At 40.2% G+C, this 23,201-nt stretch overlaps 1 protein-coding gene across 2 annotated transcripts; it reads right to left on the bottom strand.

Annotated features, from left to right (window-relative positions):
• Nucleotides 1-2,033: 2,033 nt before the first annotated feature.
• LOC110989020 (cyclic nucleotide-gated channel beta-1-like) lies at nt 2,034-23,162 on the bottom strand. Of its 2 annotated transcripts, none has more exons than XM_022253083.2 (20): nt 22,987-23,162; nt 21,963-22,295; nt 20,971-21,118; nt 20,005-20,334; nt 19,291-19,430; nt 18,521-18,679; nt 17,188-17,393; nt 16,303-16,353; nt 15,085-15,236; nt 14,274-14,396; nt 13,423-13,564; nt 12,863-13,022; nt 11,261-11,358; nt 10,317-10,400; nt 9,255-9,373; nt 8,558-8,704; nt 7,563-7,852; nt 6,689-7,099; nt 5,824-5,971; nt 2,034-5,260 (listed from the first exon to the last, which is right to left on the bottom strand). In XM_022253083.2, exons 2-20 carry the CDS (start codon nt 22,285-22,287, stop codon nt 5,050-5,052), a joined length of 3,444 nt encoding a protein of 1,147 aa, XP_022108775.2. In that variant the 5' UTR covers nt 22,288-22,295; nt 22,987-23,162; the 3' UTR covers nt 2,034-5,049. The 2 variants fall into 2 exon arrangements, with proteins under 2 accessions (XP_022108775.2, XP_086994431.1); XM_087138305.1 differs by lacking the exon at nt 22,987-23,162 and adding an exon at nt 22,807-22,899.
• Nucleotides 23,163-23,201: the final 39 nt, after the last annotated feature.

Here is a 23,201-nt window from a genome sequence, read left to right as displayed (position 1 = left end):
AGACTACGGTACATTGTTAACCTAAACATTCTGTAAATATATGAGCCCTAACCATGCTGAACCCAACAAGGTTATGCAAGATTTCAATGGTCCCTAGGGAGTTAGGGTTCGCCCTAACCATGCTGAACCCAACAAGGTTATGCAAGATTTCAATGGTCCCTAGGGGGTTAGGGTTCACCCTAACCATGCTGAACCCAACAAGGTTATGCAGGATTTCAATGGTCCCTAGGGGGTTAGGGACAGTTGTCTTTCAAAACAGGCAATACTCCTGTGTGTTCTGAAAAGTATATTGACTTGAACAGTATAAAATCATTTATTTGATTCATTCACAATTGTTCGAGTTTACTCATTATTACTGAGAATTCCAAATATCTATAAAATTGTATTGAGTTTTCAGACTGTGTCTAAAATTTGAGGTCTTTGTGAATCTGATCGATACTTCACTTATAAAAATCCAATAATCCACTGTAAAGTATAATTTCCGTTGTTTTGACAGATATGTATACATTTGGGTTCGTGCACTGAAAGACAGTGATTGCCGCCGATTTTTTTGCTTACTTCTCGGCGGCGGAAATTGGTCAAAATTACCATTTACATTTTTATATTTGATTTAACTATTCTTTGAAGAGGACTGTGACATATTAATTAGTTTTTTTATAACAACCCTTTACACTACCCACTAGCTTGGGTTAAAAGCTCCAATGTATAGTTTGTTGAAAGCCTTAGCAGGTTTTTCATTAGTGCCTTTAGATATAACGAAAGTGCAATCTTTCAGAGATATTGAAACAAGGCCGTTGTCGCCGTTTGTCGAGGAACCGTCAGTCAATATCGTTTCCTGTACGCATGTCCAGAAGACATTGGAACCCACATACCTCATATTCGACTTTAGTCCGAAACTGCACCCGAAACTTAAGAGTGAAGCATCGACAAACGACGGCGAGGGTTTATCAGGAAAGTGTGGAAAACAACAGACCAACTCGTCCCGTTACGGAATCGAGCTTTACTCTTAAAGGAAATATCACATGGGTAGTTGTGTGTACATTATGCGCTGTGTGACTCATTCATGCCTATCCATTCTGCTTCTTGTACAAACAAGCACACCACAAGAGGTGATGACTCAGATATTACTTACAAATGTCTTCATGTTTTGTCTATTTTCAAGGCAGTGATGCAAACCTGTAGGTTTATCCCTGGCCTTTGTAATACAGTAAATCCAACTCCCCTATAATGAATAAATGTTTTAGCTGAAAGAAAAAGAAAAGAACTAGAAATTTCATTGTGGAGCATTTTTATCGAATGATAAGGAAAGGACAGTGAGTGGGCGTACAAACGAACCAGCACCTTATCATTTTCGAAACAAGGGGTCAACTTTGGAGGACATATAAAAAACATTGAAAACCAGGGTACATCGTGAAATTTGGTTACATTATTACAGCAGGGTCCCACATCACTGGGTACTATTGTCTTGCAAAATTGGAGTCGGACAATGAGTCTCTTCTGTTGCGAAAAGAGTGAGTCTTGCGCAGCGCAGCGCAATCAAGATGAGAGTGCATGCACAAACTGGAAGATAAAACATTTTCAGCATTTAATATTTGGTTTGCTCTCATTTACCAAGACCTCGACATGAGGGATGGATTGCTGAATGATATGTTCTTCAAAAGTAACCGAACTGAAAGAACTAAAAAAACAAAACAAAAACAAAACAAAACAAATAACGATAGACGCCGATTAACGTTTTCAGTGTGCGTTTTTGTAGTAACTTATAAACAACACCCTCAGTGGTGAGGAATCGCGCCAGATGTCATTGACAAAATTTAATTCACAAAATGAAGTACAAAATGAAACTTCAATGTGAAGGAATTTTTCCTTTTTAACAGGAGTTTACCTTTCTTGTCTGTAAGATATTGTCGGTGGTCTGTCTCCTGCCCTATTTTACAAAAATGTGACGTGTCAGCTTTTAATCACCTTTGGAACTTAGGCCTACTCAAAATATTGAAGGTTTTTTCAACAAAAAGTGACAAGTCAAACATGTGAACAGGTATATAGCAGAACACTTTATTACATTGCACAGGTGTTGAACGGATTTAGAACATTCACAAGCATGCACACGTGTTAGCTTGGCCTCATCTTCAAACAGGGGTTCTTGGAAACTCCAAACAAAAAGGTAGCAATTTGGGTTGACAACTTTTCGCTGGTGCTCTTTATTTTGCCCCCAGCACAACCATGAACACCCAATGCGGATATATTACAAATATATATATCTATACGGTTTGGCCATTTTCTGTTCTCCAAAACCAGGCATTTAAGCCTACACTGAAACTTGATGTCTCTCAACCTAAAAAAAATTCCTACCTATCAAGGTATGCTGCCGGCGACAAAATTCTCGGCAATGCGAACGAGATTTCTTCAGAGATAATTGGTACAAGCAACCTTACGGTATATTTAAATTTAGGCTCACAATTTCGAAAAATACAGTAGGCCTACAACAGTAAAAACACACGACAACATGTGAAGATTTTGAATAACGGCATCCTTCACAATTGTCCATCATAGTCTACATAACTGCACATCAAACAACACAATCTGCTACAATAATTCAGAAACAATAGCATTTGGGAGTGAAATCCCACTTACACTCTCCGAAATAACGCATCTTTAATGGACCGAACTGTCCAAGAAGCTAAAGTGCGTACATGCAAAGACTGGAATCGGAAGTACAATAAAGTTTTATATGATAAAATAAATATTAATTTCAAGGAAACTGGATGACTTATTTCCCACGGACAGTGTAGAATATTATGTCAGGCAAGCACATAAAACATTTTGATAATGTAGTACAATATTGTAACTTTCAGGAAAGCGTGTAAATGGATGCAATGAAATATACACTGATACAAGCATTGGTAATTCACCAAACCCGTGTTTCCAACAGTGTTTAATGTTAACCCTGCTTCTGCAAAAAAAATATCTCAAACTGTCACATACAAATGTCAGGGAATGTACGCTGTTAAATGAGTGTTATGAGGTGTCATGACTGAAACCAACCTTGCACTCACTCAGATTTTAATTCAAGGTGAAACATAAACATATCAAGTATCAGATAAATATTGCACAATATAATTTCCTTACTGTTCCTCTATATAAACATAAAATATCTATGAATATAAAGTTACCTTAATGTTCTTTCATATAAACATGAAATTGTTGAGGAACAGATATACATAAATATTTTATTTTAATCATAAATATATTATATATTTACAACATTGGCTCATTTGGCTCAATCACACAGCTTCATGGTCATAACATAAATTACCTACTTTCAATCCATTAGCTGAAAGCTCAGCCACTGGCTTTTCACCATAGTGACTCGCTCAACCTTTCCTTTATATGACCCAGCCACAACTCCCTTGATATGCAGAGTAAGACATGAGCAAGCCCTTGATTTATAGTGCCTAATTTAGATGAAGAAATTATCACTCCAAGTACAGTGCAAGTTGGGATGCCGAGCTTGCTGTGAAAAAAGGGGAAACTGCTGCTAAGGATCACGCTTGTGACCTCCAAGGAAAGTGATGAGTCACATCTGTGTCAACTTGAAATGTAAGGAAAAGGAAAAAACTAGCTATGCTAACCAGTAAGCTAAATGGGTGATGGACTACGTAAATAACATGCAAATGAATGTGCAGATATTGAGAATGAAACCGGGAATGAAACTAGTGGCTTTCATCAGAATTTAATTCTTAAAGATGATTGTCCTCTACATCAAAACAAGTACTAAAAGAGACACTCATGTTGCTGTACTGGTAATTTTTCTCTGATTTTGGTGGGCACTGTAAGCCCGATTACTCCCCCTAACCAATTTACCTCCAGCAAGAAAATGTCAAAACTGTGGATGGTTGGAGTGGTGCCATCTTGAACGGTATACTCTTAACTTGTACACACACCAAACTATACATGTGTATGTTGGGAAAGCATGTCCCTCTCCTTCTAAGACTGGCGCAAAGAAATCTATGCCACCATTTACCTACTGTTGTGGAAAAGGGTGTAAAGAGTGACATGGGTGTAGATCTACTCACGTGAAGTACTGAACAGATTTCCAGCAATGTTCTAATTATGTTCCTGAAATGAAATTCACTTTTCCCACATCTTGACATAAAAGATCTTTAACTACAAAATACATCAAACACAAAAGCCTTATCAGTGATTGTGCGGGTCAGTTGAAAAATCCTCAGAGAAAACAAATATGATTCACTCTAAACGATGGTGATCAAAACTGGTATTCTGTAAATCATACACCAAACCTACAGTTTAATTTTCACTGATGACCAAACACTTCTCTAGTTGATCAACATGATGCTCATTGTCCTTTTGGTCCTTGGAAGTGGTTGAATGCCAATTTAATACTGCATCAAACTAAATTTACATTGCTAATCACAAAGGTTAACTCTTTGGTGACTCTATTGGCCGAAAACCTCTAGAACTGCCTAAGTCGATTGCTGATGATAACGGACAGTTTGAACTGTTTGTTTTGCACTAGCACATGAAGAGGTAAATGCTTCTACATTGCAATCATAAAGCATGGGTATCTGGCATGCATTTTGTATTGTACTTCCACTTAAACAAGTATATTGTCTCATTTAGGAAGTCCTCTTAACATATGACACTTCCAGACCATAAAAATTGGATAAATAGACTTTATTCAGTGGTTGGCCATATTGAATTGAAAGTTAGAATAACTTTCGTGTTGTGAACCTCAGAATAAAAATGAAAGCAATAAAATAACTACAAATTTATTGTTATTTGTAATTCCATATTGATGCCAGTGTCTACTGTTGACTAATTTAAAATTTGTTGTTATTTATATCAAATTGTCTTGAGCCACGTTTAAAAGAACAACAAAAATTTAACCTTAGAACCCCTAAATAGTCTGGCTCCACCCCATTTAGCAGATTCTTTTTGAGTGAGATAGATTCAGGGGGGGAAACAGTCAAAATGGCCTTCCAGAGAATAAGGTCTGTTGTGTTGGCAAAGTTGTCCGAGCTGCAAGGGTTAGTTCTTTGAGCCAGTGGAGGCTTCATTGCTGGAGTCATACCCCTCTCCTTGTAGAGTAGATGCCTTGCTTTGACGGTCCTCAGATCCATTCAGGGTGGTGCTGCTTCCATCCGAGGACAGTCCATTGTCTATGTCCTCGGATTGGTCAGACTCTGCTCCCTCAGTGCTGTCCTTCTTCTGTGGGCTGCTCGTTGCAGGGCCTTGAGCGCTGTGTTTGTTAAAGATCAATCTCTTTTAATCTAGGCACGCAGCTGTAAATGCTTAAAAACACTATTAAAAACATTAGTTTATATCTCCTTATGTCGATGCTTAAAGCTTTTTGAGAAGTGTTGCGTGCTGACAAGTCAAAGGACAGTTACTCTTAGCTTGGACATCCATGTAAGGAAAATCCAAGTTGCTTAAAACTTTTCAACTTATGAATTATCATTAACAGAACTGATAGAGCGTAAACTTTTTTTAAAAAAGCACTTGAGCTACACTCTGACACAAAGTTGAGCACTTTGGTTAGAATGAACATGGTGGCATGGACACCATATTTCAAGTTCAGGACTTCTGATGACATTCCAAGGATTTTTAGGGCATTCACGGACCTTCTGAAAAGTTCAATAAAATTCCCCAGAGGACATTCCAAGAGTTTTAGGATGTCCCACAACTTGCATGCCAAAGATATTCTGGGAGTTGACAAGGCCTTCTCAGGACATCCTCTGAGGATCTTCTAATTACCAGAATCAGGACCAATTTTAACCCCAATGAAAGGAGAGGCATTCTTACACATCCTCCTCAAACATGGAGTGATCAGTGGATGGTCTTTGCTCCTGTCCCGTCTCAGCGGTAGGAGGGATGGACCGCTCTCTCTCCTGAGAACGTTTCTCCTCTCTCTCCACATCACTGATGCTCCGAGCCATGCGGTGCCTCTCCTCTGCAGGTCCAATGAAAGCAAATCGGTAAAATACCTGGGTTCTGTTTCACATCAGTAGTATCTGGTCTTCTCATCAGAGAATACCTATGTGCACTTTTAAGAGTATCTGACTGTAAGAGCATGCATGGGCGATTGGGGCTGATACGTAAATTCAAAATTTGTTTGTCTCCATCATAGGGCATCATATGCAGTCAGAACACTTGGCAGTTGTGTTTATGGCAACATGAAAATATAACTTCACAAAGTGAACTCACATGCATTAATGTGACACTCAGGAACAATTAAGGCAGTACATCATAATTACCCCAGCACATCAGGAAAATATCCCAAATAGTTAACTTTGCACACTGATCAAACAAATAAAACTAATGATGGTACAACTGAACGCAGTAAATGTGCCCATTCAACCAATCGTTTACCGAAGTGGACATGCATGCACAGCTGTGTATTACTGGTACCTTTCTTAACAAGTTCCTTTGTAGGTTTGGCCAACTACCACACACTAATCTCTCATTTATCCTGTGTTTCTGCAATGAGAACTTTCACTTGCAGTTTTGAGAAAAATTTGCGCTTTTCTGTACTGACCATTTGCTTTCATAGTGAATAGATCCATGCAGAGCCTTTGGCCAATTCTTCCAGGAAACAGGCCACTAAATATCAGTGAATTTGTTTTCCAGTGACTTGAATGTGAACAATGAAAGGGGATAGAAAGATTACTTATGCCAGAAAAGTTGGACTTGGAGCTGCTCTTCTTGTGAATCTGCTTTCTCTTGGGGTTGCTGTTCTCCTCATTTTGCTCTTCCTCTAGAAGGATGCTGCCAGTCATGCTGGACCTCCCAGGGGAAGCTCCATCACCCTCCTTGTCCCACAGAAGGTTCATATTACCCACACTCTCCCGAGGTGAGTGGCCCTTGCTGCTAATGATCCGCATGACATGCAGATCCTTGAGGTTGGGTGATGTCACGCTGGCTGCCCGACGTATGGGCCGTTTCGGGTGGGACGCCTCACGACGGCCAGCCTGCTGTGGCTGCTGTTGCAGTGGACAGCCACTGACATGCTCGTTCTGGGATTCAGAGTCTTCGTTGGAGTGGTTGGGGTTGTGATGGTGCTTTTTGGCTCTCTTGACCACTGGAAACAAATCATAAAGACAGGAAGGTCTTAAAGGTGCTGATTCCAACCGCTGTGTGAATTTGATATTTGTGTATAATTATTTTTTGAAGCACAGAAGACACAACAGGAGGACAAATTGAAGTGGATAAAAGTGGAGTACAGACCTTATCCAAACCAAAAAGTGCCCTCAAATTGTATCCACCATACCTTAATTAGGCTAATTAGTTATTCATCACATTTGCTTTCTAAGAATTTGAAAATTTTTACAAATATTCCAAAACAAGTGCTTCTACGTATATACCAACTAAAAAGAGAATTTTCTTCGAATATGAAATTTAAAGAACCAACTCTTTTGGAATTGATTCTTGTTTCCAAATATGTATAAACATATTGTATGTTTATATGTATAAACATAACTGTGGAATTAACAGATTATAAACCCAAAGTATTTGATGAGGTCAGATGTCTCAAGTCAACTAACACTTCTTTTTCCTCTTGTGCTGGGCTCTTCCTCCAAAGATGAGCTCATCTGAAGAGATGTCTGACTTGGAGTAGTGGGCGATTTCGTCTGGGATCTCGTTCAGGCCGCTGCGGTAGGACCCCTTCAGGATGGTGCTGGCAATCTTGTTGGCCCGGGCCACCTCCAGCACGGCATTGAAGAATTTGCTCTCCGTGTTGTTATCCTTCAACAGGATGGACTCGGCAATAAGCGACTTGCCCCGCCGCTTCTTGCCCATGTTTTCGTTGGCCTGGTTCTTTTTTAAGATCTCTCTGATATTGAGGGAGGAGGAAAACACACTGAGCATTCAACAAACTAGTGTCAGAGGTGCATTTGACTCATATAACAAGTAAAATAACTTGTTTGCACAAATCTCTCGTGGGAATTGTTCATGAGTGTAGGCAACCTTGGCATCCTTCATGTAAGCAGAATGCACCCCAGGCCTCCTTGAAATACCTTACCTAAATATGAACACTGTATACACGACATATGCTTGGCATTTCACTGCCCGAAACTTTGTGCACATTCTGTAGAAACTTGTTTGCTGACACTTTATACTATGCACCCCGGGGGAATAACTTTCACAGGAAGTTTAAAACTGTTCCCGCTACCGACATACTATTGTGAGCAGGCCACACATCCATATGCAATAGGGTCTGTGGGGTTAGGGCTTGGTGATGGAACAGTAAATGGTACATGTTATTAACATAGCACTGAACACACCTCATGCCAATAAAGGAGAGCATGAAATACGTGCTTCACATGTTCATCAAATAATCCCAATTCATGGACTGGCACTGCACAACCAGTTAAAATGGTTATCCCATAAGCTTCTTCCAGCAAATACTACCCAGATCTGTTGCTGTAGCAATGAAGAGTCGGCAACACTTAAAATGGAACATGGACAGTACCGAAAACAGGCAGATTGACAAACAGCTAAGATGATTAATGAATCTTACAACCATATGAGCAGGTACCTTGCTTTTCTCTTGAGACTCTCCTGTGCATCTGGGTAGTTGGTGACAACCTCTTGCAGGACCCTCTTGTCAAGAACAAACAAATTGGAGTAGCCAGGAGAGTACACATCCGCAGTGCGGCGGTTACCACATCCAACACTCAACAAGCTGTCAAAAATACACGGTGACATTGAATCATGTACACTGGTCATCATCATAACTACAATCAGAGGCACACAAGTGGTAGAATACATAGGCCTAACGAGGCCAATAAAACAACCAGTTTTCTGGAAACCTTATTTCAGACTCTGGCTGAACAGATTGGTCAGTGACCACTTTTTAAAAGACTGAATTCAACACTTTGCATGTTAAATCCAGTTTTTAAAAACTTTAAATCCTGTTTATTCAACACTTTAAATGTGAATTCAATGATTTCAATTTCAAATGTTGAATTAACACTTAAATTGTAGAATAATCTCCATACCTGTTGAATTTAATATTCAAATGTTGACCATTCAAAATGCTGGATTCAACACTTCCACAGAGTGGTCCCCGACCGCACTTATGGATTCAACCCTTCCGTTTTGAACAATTGGGGTGAGATTGCTTTGAAAGGGGGGGACACATTCAAGGTTGCAAGAGGAGAAGAGTAAGCAACGAACAAAAAGGAGGTAACAATGTATGGAATTTCTAAATTCAAGGAAATCTTTTTGCGTACCTTATTTCTCCAAAGTAACTCCCTGGATGCAGTGTAGCCAGCACAGTTCGATTGTTTTGTCCACCGAGCACCTGCACGGCCCCATTTTTGATGATGTACATTTCTTTGCCCACTTCACCCTGAAACAAAGTCAAATAAGATGCACAATGCTAGTGGCTCAAAAGCGTGCCACTTGTAAACAAAATTGATCAGCTTGAAGATACATAAGATAAACGTCTTCCCAATATGAATTCAAAAAACTGTTGAGGAAACCAGAGATATGGTTACTGAGTTGATAAAGATGATGTGACATATAATAACCATTCATAAATACCTAAGACAGTAATAGCCCTCCTATTGGTTGAGAGCCTGTCATGTGGCTGGTCCTTAACCTTCGATAATGCTGTGGCTGGCCGTATGCTAACACACCCAGTATGCGCAACATGCATGCTAATCTCCACATAAGGAGACTGTTTACAGCTACTTATGAGCAAAACATACCACAATATGGCTAGTGGGGTATTTGAAAAAATGGAAGTAAATTGTTAAACAAAACCACTGCAGATTTATTATTTTCTAAACTTGGTGTGACTTTGTGACTCAAAAGGTACTTTTGAATGATTATAAAAATGTACTTGGCCACAGATGCTGTTAATGTCCCATCCACAGAACTTGGGCATTATCAGCATCCATTCTCTCGATCCATTCTTAAATGAACTTTCAAGGCTGACCAAGCGCATATGTATTCCCTTACTCAAAAATGTATTTATAAGATCAGGTTTAACAAAGTGTGCATCAGTGCAGTGCTGCTGCAGTTAATGGCTCATTGTTGGATGGCTGTATTTATATGAGTTGACCCACGTATAAAGGGGCCAACACAACCGTGAATTAAAAACTCACACACTACATGTAGACGTTGCCCAGACAAAACGACCAGTCTCTGACTTTGAATACAGAGGTGACTTTGGACATTCCAAGGTTTTACTCTTGATCTCTGACACAATCTCAAGACTGCATTAGCACCTGTACATGATCAAATGAACCTGGGTTTGGTGTTGTGTGTAATTTTGCTCTTCACATTACCTTACGGCAGATGTAGTCGCCAGGCAGGAAGAGTACCGGTCGTAGTTTCAACACCAGATCGCGCAACAGCATCTTATCACAATCCTAAATGCAGATGAGAAACAGAAGATTACTGATTTGAATATGTCTACCTTCCCTACGGGCACACCTGAGGGGGGGTGGGGAGACTTGGGACTTAAGCCCCCCCCATTTTTTTACCTCTGAAAAACAAAGATACCATGCACACATGGACTGCCTCATACAACAAAGGAACTGAGGAAACTGCTTTTCAAATGAAATAAATGCAATCCTTGGCTGGCATACACCATATCCAATTGTCCACATATCATCTAGTTACAGTTACAGCGCAAGCACACGTTTTCACTTTAGTGTCTCACAAGTCACAATTTCTTAATCTGCTTTAATTATGTTAAAAAATGATTTCTTTGTAAACTTTGTAATTAAGTTTCTTCCTTTTTGGGGGGGGTCCAGGCCGCATTCCACATGTCAAAAATGTGAATTTGAAGAATTTTACATGACTCTTTTGAAAACTGTCTGCACTCTAGTGACACATTGTTCCACGTGCAATTAAATATTATCATGATAATTTTAAACGTGGATCTGAGTTTTGGGAGGGGATTTTCGATATGGTTTTAATCTGTATGTGATCGGAGTGTATTTTGTCTGTCTTGCTAGGGAGTGTATATGAGTTGGACGAATTTGAATTGTATTTTAATGTATTTGTATTTGTATTTTGGTATTTTAATGAGCTGGATAAACCTGAATTTTATTTTATGTAACGCTGTATTTTATGTAATTTTGTGTGCGAGAAAAAGAATTTCCCTGCGGGGATGAATAAAGAATCGAATCAAATAATTATGGTGACACTTTATTAAGTTTACGATTTAACCATCCAGTGTTCAAGAAAAAAATGAGCAGAAACATATCTGGAAAGAGCAAATTACCTGGAACAGGGAGACTTTGCTGAGAGTGTCCATGTGAACATGGATTGCAATGTCTGTCTGCATTTTGATTGGTACATTCTTCATGATTTCCTTCTCATCTGAAAGAAGGAAATAAATGTTAAATGAAATATTTAACTGACAAATTTAGATTCTGACATTTCAAACTTGAGAGCATCTGACTTTTTACTACTTTGATATGCTTTTTGTCATATATTTGCATGACAATTCTAAACAAATAAGGAAGAAAATAGACTTTAAGCAATCATTTGTCGAAAATCATAAATGATGAAGAGGCCCGTGACGGATCGTTAACAGCTTATTTCATGCAAGAAGGTTTGTAAGCAACTCTCCTTTCTGAGAGTGTAAGGGTCTGACAAAAAAAATAGTGGATTTTTCACTCAACATTTCAAACAGAGTGCTCCAATCATTTTTTTCATCACTTTCTAATGAAGAGAAACAGAGCACAATGTTTAAAAATGGAGAGTGAACTCTCCGGTTCTTTTCAGAACAAAACACACTCACAAAATGGAGCTGCTCACACAGTGTTACCCAAAACCTCATATTAAGTACTTCCATCATACATGACCTCAAGTCTAGTTTATTTGGAGCAGCAGGTCCTCAGACCAACGTATTTATACTGTTGCTGTTCCTTGCCTTTCTTTGTCATGCTGTGAGAATGACAAAAATACCTAAGTAAATGATTAAAACAATTTCATGTTCTCTTTCATTGGAGAAATTGGGTATGCACCTTCGGTGTTCCACTTCCGTCAGCCTCTTTTGGTCTTACTCCCAGAACACAAATATAACAGACCTATTTTAAGAAGACTGTCAATGACATTATCAAGTACGAACAGGGGGATTTCACTTCATGTTTTTCAATGGTTCTTCTTCAAAGAAACCCTTACCAAGTACTATCTTCCAATGGCAGTAGAATGATTTTTAAAGTATCAGCCATTAATAGGCCGATCCATTATGCCCCATCCCATCATAAGATCTGCAAAAAGGGGAGGGGCCATGTCCTGCTCCCTCTCCCAGTAAAAAAAGGTGGGGGGGGGCACTGGCTCACCCACTTTCACTGCTAGTGCCAGCTGCAAGGAGTCTTTTAATAAGGGAATAAATATGTGCTTGGCAGGTCTTGTGGCTCGGGCATTAATCTGGTTTATTCTCCTGAGCTGGTCTTAAATGATAGCTTAAGACCGGCCAAACACATATTTATTCCCATTCATAAATACCTTTTTAGGCAGGGTGTCAAAAGAAGTCAATATATGACAGATTTCCAGTGATTTTGTTCTAGAATTTTACTTTTATTTTTTCGAAAACGCCCCGTCCATTTTATGGAATATTCCTTGTGCAGATTGTCCAATTGACTCACGTGCACTCAAGACTCTTGACCAATCAGAATTGATGAATTGATTAAATCCAGGTGCCAGTGCATGATTTACGCAGCGGGCATTATCACTTCTCAGCGGGCATTATCAAATGTCAATACACGGTCAAGGTGCATGTTGTTGAATAGGGAGACTGTTTCAAGTATTTATGAATCATGAATTTAACCTTCTACTTGAATAATCAACAAGTATCTATAAACTACTATGTGCTTACCAAGGAGTTCTCTCCGATCCCAAGAGTACATAAACCACAGACGCACTCTCCTCTGCACGCTCTCTGGGATCTTCCAGATCTTCAGCAGTGACATGGTGTTGTCCATACGCCGGCGGAAAGCACCTTTGGACGCCCCTGCTGCCCCCACAATGTCTCGCATCTAGGGATAAATGTCTTCAGTTAGAGCTCTCATGTGTGAAATAATTTTCTTTCAAAGATTTCCTTTCCATGGGGTGCTTCATCCTCCTGGAATTTCGTGCATTTCGCCCACAACTTCTTCCACGAAAATGGGACTGCTGTATTTTACAGCCCACCCTGTCATCCTCATTGTCAAATATGCCACTGAGCAAAAGCCTATCTGCAGAAAGTGTGGTTCCAAATCTAGCACAAGACATACGTGTTATGTCAGAAGCATTTATATTTTGATCTCCTGCTTCTGTGTGACTTTTACCTAAATATTTTCTGACCATTTTGCCAAAACAGTGAGAATCCAGGGACAGCATGATTGGTTGAAACCAGTTGACAAATATGACCTGCATTGCAGAGTAGAGCACAGTTACCTGTCCAATGATGGTGGCAAAGACAAAGACGCCAACCATAAAATCCATATTCATGAAGAAGAACTCAAATGTGGTGATGGGGGTCGGCAGGTTGCCAATGGTGATGAGAGTTTTTGTTGCTCGGTACAGGCAACGTATGTAGCTACAAATTGGTCAAGAAAAGAAGAAAAAAAAAAATTGGCACTAGAACGTGAGTTAAGATTTCTGATCTTGATGCGGCAAACATATAATACCTTACCCACAGATTCTGTCCCTTGGGCCAAGTTTGCATGTGTTACCCTCCTAATACTCTAAGGTGCAGGAAAATGTGCATGCCCATTGCTCTTGGATCACATCGTGCAAATTAATGGTCAACGATTACCTCTCTGTCATCATGAAATAGAGATACACAAGTATACTCAAAGTTCGACTGAGATTATATTCTTGCTTACCTATGGGTTGTACCCCGTGCATTCACAAGTGTACTCATGGTATTAGACACAAGTAACACACCTAAACTCAGCCATCACATGACAAAGAGAGTATCACACACAATTACCTATTTTATTGGCTTGACACCTTGCACTTCCATGAAAGACTATACCGTGACAGCCTCTTTCTAAAAATCATAAGACGCACAGCAAACATTTTTATGACTGGTCTGTGTGTATGTGATATATGGACTCACATGGGAGTGCCTTAATTGTGCAAAGTTTAGGAATATGTCTTATTGCACACTACTGCATAAATATATCCTTTAGGTCCGAGAACTGCCTACGATATTTAAGAATTATGTTTACCAATAGTACATGCACTTAGATGAAAGTGACTGAGTTGATTTCCATGCTTGAGAAAGCCTCGCCAGTACTTACGCATTGCCATCACCATTGTACACCCACTCGTTGCTGCCGATCCCCTCCCAACTGGAAATGACATAGTAGCAGCAGGTATTCAGATGGATCATGTACAGCAAGTAGCCAATGGTTTTCACAACCCTAAAAGGTTACACACAAAAAAACCCAAAAATATAAAAGCAGGCAGACTTTGAAAATATTATCAACGACACCACAAAGCGAGTCCCGAGTGGACTTGGGTGTACTCCACACACGCATATTTTAGAGAACCAAGTAATTTTTATTTTTATGAAGGATCGGTAGCATCAAAGTACACCGTGTTCTCACTCGGTACATTTCCATTTCCAGGAAGTGACACCCATCTTCACTGCACCAATTTAAAGGCCTTCACTGACTTTTTATGTAATCCCACAGCAATATGGGATTAGGTAATTATCTGTTGAAACATTTCTAAAACATTTTTATTCACAATTGCATTTCCAAAATAGTGTATACTTATAAGGAAACAAAAAAATAGCGACTCAAGTTCAATGTGAGTCCAAGTCAAGTGACTCGAGTGTCTACATCTCTGAGTATGTCACTTTTCTAATGTATTGAAGAAATAAAACACCCATTTTGTAAGGTATAACCAATGAACTTGATTAGCATTTGATTTCAGCACTGGTAAATGTATGTGGCTGTCCTATTTCTGAAAAGGGTCCTAGGTGAAAAACTGTCAAGTCAACTTTCCATTAGTAGAAATCAGTTCTCCCATCTCTCTATATCTATTTTCCCCTACCCTCTCTGTCTCAAAGTTATGACTACAGCTTCAGGCTCCTGAACTGCAAACCTGAATATGTTGGCTGACTTGGACTTGTTCTCAAACTTCTGCACAAACTCATTGTAGCTGTGGAGCTTGAGCAGACGAGGCAGACGAAGGATTGGGAAGATGCCAATGGCAAAGTAGATGAAATCCAAGGGGATTAGACACAGGACATCCAACTGTGCAGCCAAAAAAAGGAGGAACTTTACAGGGTTTGAGATTATGTATCATATATGTCCTCCACATGTGCTAAACTGTAGATTCTGTACAACCAACACACTGATCATACTCACACTCGCTCACACATTCAAATGGCTCAAGAAACGCACCACTTTCTGACAGGAAACTTTGTGCTTAAACTGCTTAAGCTGAGGCTTTTTGAGGATGACCTTACAGCGAACACAGACAATCCAGGACAGACTAAGACAAACAGAAACACTTGGAGTGAACATAACAACAAATTTTAGATTGTGCTGTTTGACTTAGACACAACTAAATCATGCACTGGCTCTTACAGACAAGTGGCTTGACGAATACACCACTTTTAATTTTTCAACAAATGCAAAAACATGTGCAGAAAATGGTAAATTGCATCGGTTAAATGAACTGGTGGACCGCTCGACTGTTTCACTGGAGTATTCTCCTGCGCGTATGTGCTTGACAAAGTAACGTTCGGTGTTCTGCTTGGGAAACTGATTATACTTATTGGAAGGCTGATGTGCCCAACGAATTCCTGTTCTGACTTTTTGAAACTTTGAAAACAGTGCCTCTTGTATAATCAGGTGTAATAATAATTTTTCACGATCTAAAATTCTCAGGAAAACAAAAAGTATGGCAAAGCAACAGCGACGGAATGGTTTTAAGAGTGGGAAGGGGGGGAAGCCCCAGCCATTAGACTGAAAAGAATACAATTATGACGTTGCAATGAACCTCCAACGGCTGGTAGGCCTATGAAGGGGGGGGGCAAAATAACTACCTTTTCAAAGGTGGGGGGGGCCACCAGCCTCCCCCCATTCTGTGGCCAGTGCATCAAAGGTGTTTATTGCAAGAACTAAAGCAGATCTCAGTTATTTTCATGAGCAACAAAAACACTCAATGTTGAGCAAGGTTGGGTTCTAATTATTCTGGGACACCCTGTACAATAGCTAGCCTATTGAGATGACAGTTAACTATAAGTTATACTTTCAAATACACTTGCCAAACTTTTCACGTGAAACAGTGGGAATATTATTTTCATTCCTGTACCTTGAACTGCCAGCTCTTGGTATAATGCTTCCTCATCAACACCTTGTCTCTCTGAAGTGAGAAAAAGAAGACAAAAATACTGTCCATTTTCTGCATCTGTAGGCATGTTCCATTGAAGGCAAAATTGGGAAAAGGTGTTGCTTTGAAATGACTTCTTCCTTTAAAAACAACAGCTGGGAAGATAATGACAAGTCATCCAGTATAAGTTGTATGACGTTCAAATGACCAGTAACAAAAGGCATTCTATTGCCACTGTTCAACCCTTTTACTTGACCAGTAATTTCACTTGTGACTGATTTGTGATTTGACCTCAGAAATAACACTTTCTTTGACAAACTAAATGTAGGAATTTGACACAAACCGGGGCCCAATTTAGAGGTAATACTAACCACAGAAAAGTTTACTTAGGCCCAAAAAGTTCTGCTTCAATTACATGCCATCTGATGAATACAGGATAGACAAGTGGAAATATATCTTGGTTTAGCAGTCTTTCACCTGTATGCCAATTCAGTGTGCAGTTAAGTGTTAACTGGCTACATATAACAGAGGCATTTGACATTGTCTGAAATTACAATTACTATTCACTGGTAACCGATATGGTTTTACCATATTCTGTTTTACAAAGACCAGAGGTCATTCTCTCATTCTATTCAAATCCCCCCCAATACCTTTGCTTTCAAAATAGGGCAGGTCAGACACTGGAAGTAGAATCTTTTCGTTAGCTTTGCCCAAAATACATGTCACATAGGTTAATAAACAAAACGTGATATGATATACACAGCCAGTGTATGGTTCTTTCCTCAGCACTTAAATTTACTGAGCAAGAACTTAAATTGGGCACAGGAATCTTGAAGTCAGGACATTCCCTTTGCTGCGCCTACCCACCTGGATCTGACCGTTTTCAAAGTACAGCAGCCGGGTGTGCAGAATGATGTCCAACAAGTAGATGAAATCGCCCAGGTAGTCAAAGTAGAGCCAGGTGGTCTCTGCCCCGATGGTGTCCTCGTGGAAGGCTGCTCGCAGGAAGATGGAGATGGCATTATAGATGAAAACCAGGGCGACGAGAAACAACCAGGTCAGCCACATGCCTCCTAGCCAAGACAAATAGAAAAAATCCCTTCAATAAACCCTTCTTTCCATATTACTTCCCACACATATACATATCATACTAGCACAGCCAGAACACCACTCAAAAATTGATCTGTTTCTTACACATGTGCAGATATGGCTCACCAAAACTTGAAAGAGCCTCATCACATTGGAGAAAACCAAATGTGATTTGCTCCCACAGAATGTCTGTCACTTGACGGCTGAGTAACAGTAGAAAACTTTTGTTCCCCAAATTTGATTTAGAGACTTTTCCCTTTTTATGCGAGCAGGTAACAAAATAATTGTAATTTGATCTGTTACACGAGGCAACTGTGACACTCTAGGAATATTTTACCTAGTGACCTGGGGAACATAAAGGGCCTGTTTGTTTCATGTAGATCTGGATCCCCATGAATGATCCGACATTGGTTCACAGACACCATAGCCCACCTAATCGATAGAGCCAACCAGCGTTGGGATCACTGATCAAGATCTGTGTGAAGCAATCAGGCCCATGGAAATAAATGTGATATAGGTGCAACACGTAATGTAAGTTCTATATTCCTTTCACAGTATTGTTCCGCATTGCTTATTTCTAGTAGGCCTAAACCCACTGTTTTATTTATTTCAGTTCTAAAGCTGTAATCTACATTTAAGCATTTTAATTTATGATTTGGGCAGAATTTCAACTTTTTATCTCTCTCCAAAACTAAAAATTTACTGTTGCTTTTTCTCATTAAGTATTTGGAGAGTTCAATTATTTAGTTCTAACATTAATTACTACATTGTTGAAAGCTGGGATTTGACATGAATTTCTTTTAAATTGGGAGTCATGTTTACAACCAGTCTTTAAGCCTATGTGTGGCTGTGAAGTCATACTAAGACTACATTTGAACTACTTAATTTATATGGATAGAAATAACATTTATGCCAATGAAAGTTGCTGGCTAGTGGCTCCAGACATTTTTCATGGACCTGAAGCCATGTAATTTGGACATGGTCTTCACAACGGATTTTAAGACGTCTGACATCTCTTTATAAATCACAAACAATACTTCCCCATCCACAAGGTCATGGCTCCTGGGAGGAGGGACGGTTGATAACCCAGGATCATAATATTCACAATTACCTGTTGGATCAATGGCATCCGGGCAGGTGTATTTAGCTAACCAGTTACGCAGGGTAAGGACCCTACAGCAGCCAAATTTCTTGACGTGGACCTCTGTGGTGACGTCTGTGGCACTGCTGGGAGCAAACGAGTCCAGCCGCTTGCGGATATTGTGGACAACTGCAAAGTAAGTATTGAGAGAATGTTGTTTGCATCTAAGTGGATGAACAAGGTATTCTTTGCGTCATCTTGGGGATTTTGCAGAAAGACAATCCCTCCCATAAAGTCCATCCATTTTTTTGGAGAAGGATATCTGCCAATTTTTAAGACACTCTGGCCTACACACTAAAACCTAAAGTGTTGAATGCAACGTCTGTGAAAAAAATACCAATTTCTGAAAATTGTTGACAGTGCTCGCTTTCTCTAGGTACATCCTGTTTGTCTTTACAAAAAACCATCCACAGTGCAAACTTACATGGTGATTGACAATTCCAAATCAGTCAGGGGTATTATTATAGTTGCACGAGCCATTATGTCCACACCCAGCACATTTTGACTGCTTTTTCAGCTTGGCTCAAGCCAAGGTAAAATGGCACATTTTTCATCAACTTTAACACTGCATATCTTGAGTTGGCAATGATGAATTTCTTATCGCCATGGAAACACCTACAATCTTTTGCAGCATGCTGGAAAGACTTTGTGATTGGTCAGAACACGCCAGGTGTGTGATATAATGCCTGTCCACATATGGTAATACTTCTGATTGTGAATAATCATCTTTGGCTTCATACCTGGAGGAGCGAGCGTGGCTGAGACGGTGGAGATGGGCGTGACCTCATTGCGTCCTGCCTTCTTTGCTCTCTTAGTGACGGCCTTGACAAGATGCTGGAGTTTCTGACGGGTGTTAGCAGCAACAGTATCTTCGTCCAAGCTGGGGATGGAAATTGTAACAGATTCTGTCGTTGATATAGCATCACCAGATAATTAAAATCAAAACGAATGGGCTTCACTTGCAATGAAGTCAAAATGAGGGCTTGTATTGAGGTCTGCTGGCAAGAGCAAAGTTTCACATGCGAATTAGTCTGAACATAGCACAGTCAAGCTTAACCCATCTGCATCTGTACTACATTACATTCATTTAATGGTGTCTACAGAAAACCATAGATTATTTGGGTGGTTTAAGGGAGGAAAAACAGATGTAAGGAAGTAAATAGGGCAAAGTGATTTCAGCCAGTTCAGTGACTTGTGGATTCATGTCTGAATAGTGTATATTATCAAGTTGACAATACGAGCCTGAACTGTGCACCCTTAAGCAGTGTCCATTCTGAGAGCAAAATGGTGAAAAATGTCATTGAAGTGCTCTAACTTAAATCATAATTTGCATTAACTAGGTGAACACAGCCTATGAAGGGTTTAGAATGTTTGTTGCACACACCAATGAGGCAGACAGTGAAACATCCCCTCCTCACCATGCCCTGTACCCCCCAACACAAGCAAAATCCAACCTGTTGCTCATGCAGCTCACATCACTCAAACTGCTCATAGAGCTGACTGCCGAGGGTCGCTTTTGGAACCAGCCACCCGTCCGCAGCGATGGGGAGCCGCTGCGAGGCGAGCTCTTCATCAGCTGGGAGGAGTTAAGGAGGTCCGGGTTCTGCAGGGACAAGGTCCGGGTGGCCACGGAGTGACTGTTGCTGCCAACGGCCATCGCCGGTGGCAGGATGGCAGAGATGGGACTAAGATGGTCCATGGAGCCAGGGAGACTGAAACGCTTGTTCATCATCTCAGCGGCATGTGGAAGGCCAAGAGATTCATTCATGGAGTGTACCTGACCCCTGTGGTGTTTGATATGAAAATATCACAGTGTGAAATTTGGGACAGTTTTAAGACGGAGGGACATGTACATGTAACTTGATTCCATTTTCAGTCTCAGTCTCTAGAAACAAGGGCAAGTTTGAGTGGCAACAAATGTTAACAATACTTTGACTTATGTGGTTGAACTGGTCTAGAGGATTATTGATACCTTGTTTTGTATTGATGCAATGCATTGGTGAGATAGAACACTGCCATCGTAAGCAAATGAGTACGATTATCTCCATTTCAAAAAAGTCAGTTGTTTTGCATAACCATCGTTTTGACTAGAGTCCTTCCTGATGGACTGCACTGTGACTCATGCATCAGTAAGAGGCAAATTATAGTTTGAACTCGAACCAGCTCTAAAGTTAAATATACGGCTTCCTTATCCCAAGTCACTGGGTTTGTCATAAAAAGGTTTTGACTTTAACAACAGTATGTTACACCATTGTACACAAATTCTCTCAGCCACAACTGTAGACAGGCACATTAATCCAACATCTAAACAGGCAAAGAATTTTTGAGTTACCTCCTTTAATACTCCAAACTCTTAATGACTGATTACGAATATGGAAGAAAAGTATTCCTATGACCACCACTCATTGCCAAAATGTTACCTCCGAGTGGGTTTCGCTGCTTGAATCAGATCCCCAGTTGAGCTGAAGACAGAATCAATGACTGAGCCGTTTGATGGGCAAGGACTTGTGGACAAAGTACTCATTACGCCATCCCGGTCTGAGGACAAATGACTTAGGCTGCTCTGCTCTGTAGAGGAGCAAAAAAGTCAAGAATCAAGACACACTTCATTAGCATAATGAGAACTTTCATCTGGGGAAGCTTTGTGGATATGTTATACAGCCCATAGTCATATCCATGTCAGGTACTTGATTGACGCCCCTGGTTTAAATTAACGTTAGTACATAATGGTGAAAAGCCACAGCTGTCCAAATCAATGGCTGTTTCAACCAAGGCTTATACAAGGTGTACTAAACAAACATGGAATGTTCTTTGCCCCTCAACAAAATTGTGTTTTCAGTTGCTGGGATGAGCTATTTAAAATATAAGGAAATTATGCAAAATTGGGGATGAATTTGGCTGATTTGTGAGGTATATCTCTAACCCTAGAGGGTTTATCTTCCCCATCTCGCAACTTTGGGAGAGGGTGATTCCATCACCATCTGCAAGATCTCAGCTATCTCGTGACTAATATGTTTGGAAGTGGGCATAAATGTAAAAGGCGCTGGTTAACAGTGTAGGTGTGTGAAGTTTTAGCTCCATCTAACAAAGGGTTTAGTTTAAGTTTTTGTATTTCACATTCTCTTGAGCATCGGCTCACTTTTGGTCTATAACGGACATTTCACAAGAACAGTCTGTCCAATTTGCATAACAATGGTGTCAAAATTACTGCAAGAATCAAAATCTGGGGTTTGCACAATAAGAAGACGTGATGCGATTGAAGGCAGGGTTAAGGGTTAGTTAGTCACATCAAGAAAGTTGGAATAAACACGCATGTAGATTGGTACGAATATGTAGACAAGCGAATGAACATACTCACTAATACACAAATAGTGCAAACCAACAGGCAGGAAAAAAGGAACTTAGTACTTACTGCCACTAGCCAAACCCTCAAGCTGCATGGGTGACACAGCCCCTCCTCCATCTGAAACGTATCCTGTATTGACCAAACCGCCGCACGCCTCGTCATGATCCGATGTGACAATGTCCACCCCATGGTGTGAAAAGTGGCCGGGTGGGGGCACCGACAGGCGGATGGTGGGCGTGGTGGCCTTTGGCACTGGTGGCAGACGGGTGGTGTTCCCCAGCAGGTGCAGGCTGTGCAGCTCCACTGTCTCTAGCTTCTGGGTGGAGGCCATGGCATCCAGTGGCTTCAACTTCTTGGGTGGGTGCTTGACGGAATCTACTGGGAATGACATCCGCTCATCTATTTGAGAAAAAATTAAAAGAAACTTGCTTTTTGATGGCAGCTGCATTTCTTCCCTTTAAACATTTTTTTCAATACCTGCTTGCTGAATCACTGTCGATATGAGTCAGTTTATAGATACAGAGAGTTGATGAGCAGGAAGAAAAAAATAAAGAATGTAAAGAGCTATAACACTCCAAGAAAAGCAATATGTGCCATTGATAATATTGATATTGATAACACACTCTAATGCCAGAATAATCTTGAATTACTATGAAGAAAAACACTGCATTATGCCGCGCCAACAATTCTTCATTAAAAGCCACACTTTTCATCATATTTGTCATGACATTGACAAATATGTGACTGTTTTTACCTCCAACTAAATCATTTTACCCAGTGAATGACTCTGACTAAAGCAAGGGACAGAGGCCTATACTGCCATGATTGCCTAGCGTGTATGCATAACACACGATTGATCAAAACCTTCACAAATGAAACATATCAAACAAAGACAAAGAACTGCACTGACTTGTCAATCAATACTTCACTGAGCATAAAAACAACATAAGGCAATCACGGCAACGTACGTCACTGATTCATGAAATACTGTGCGCTATCAAACTATTCACCTTTTCCCAACATGCTCAAAGGTTCGGTCACGTGAATTTGCTTTCACCACAAGGCTCTCTGGGGTGCAAAATAAACTTACCGATTATATTTTGGACATGTTGGACCACCGTTTACATCTTCCCACGTCATGTCGTCAATTTGTCATAATTTCATCTTGTAAGACGATCATTTCTTCATCATTAGCATAAACAGCATAGCAACCAATGATCGGAAGATGCGGCCCATGTCTCATGTGCAGAGGAGGACCAATCTTTGCGTCTTCGGCGCGGCACGTAACACGCAGCGCATGCACCT

This window comes from Acanthaster planci, linkage group LG06 (genome assembly GCF_054643075.1).
Source record: "Acanthaster planci isolate LZ-2023a linkage group LG06, COTS_SCS, whole genome shotgun sequence".
In the NCBI taxonomy this organism is placed as follows: Eukaryota; Metazoa; Echinodermata; class Asteroidea; order Valvatida; family Acanthasteridae; genus Acanthaster; species Acanthaster planci.
This window is presented reverse-complemented; position numbering and strand designations above follow the sequence as displayed.

What these genes read in the sequence shown, in the direction of transcription:
- LOC110989020 (XM_022253083.2), bottom strand. Translation starts at nt 22,287, where the DNA reads ATGTCATTCCCAGTAGATTCCGTCAAGCACCCACCCAAGAAGTTGAAG. An exon ending in AAGTCAGCCAACATATTCAG is followed by an intron (nt 14,397 to 15,084) that starts GTTTGCAGTTCA and finishes GTAACCTTTTAG; the next exon opens with GGTTGTGAAAACCATTGGCT. An exon ending in GCGACTACATCTGCCGTAAG is followed by an intron (nt 9,374 to 10,316) that starts GTAATGTGAAGA and finishes ACTTTGTTTCAG; the next exon opens with GGTGAAGTGGGCAAAGAAAT.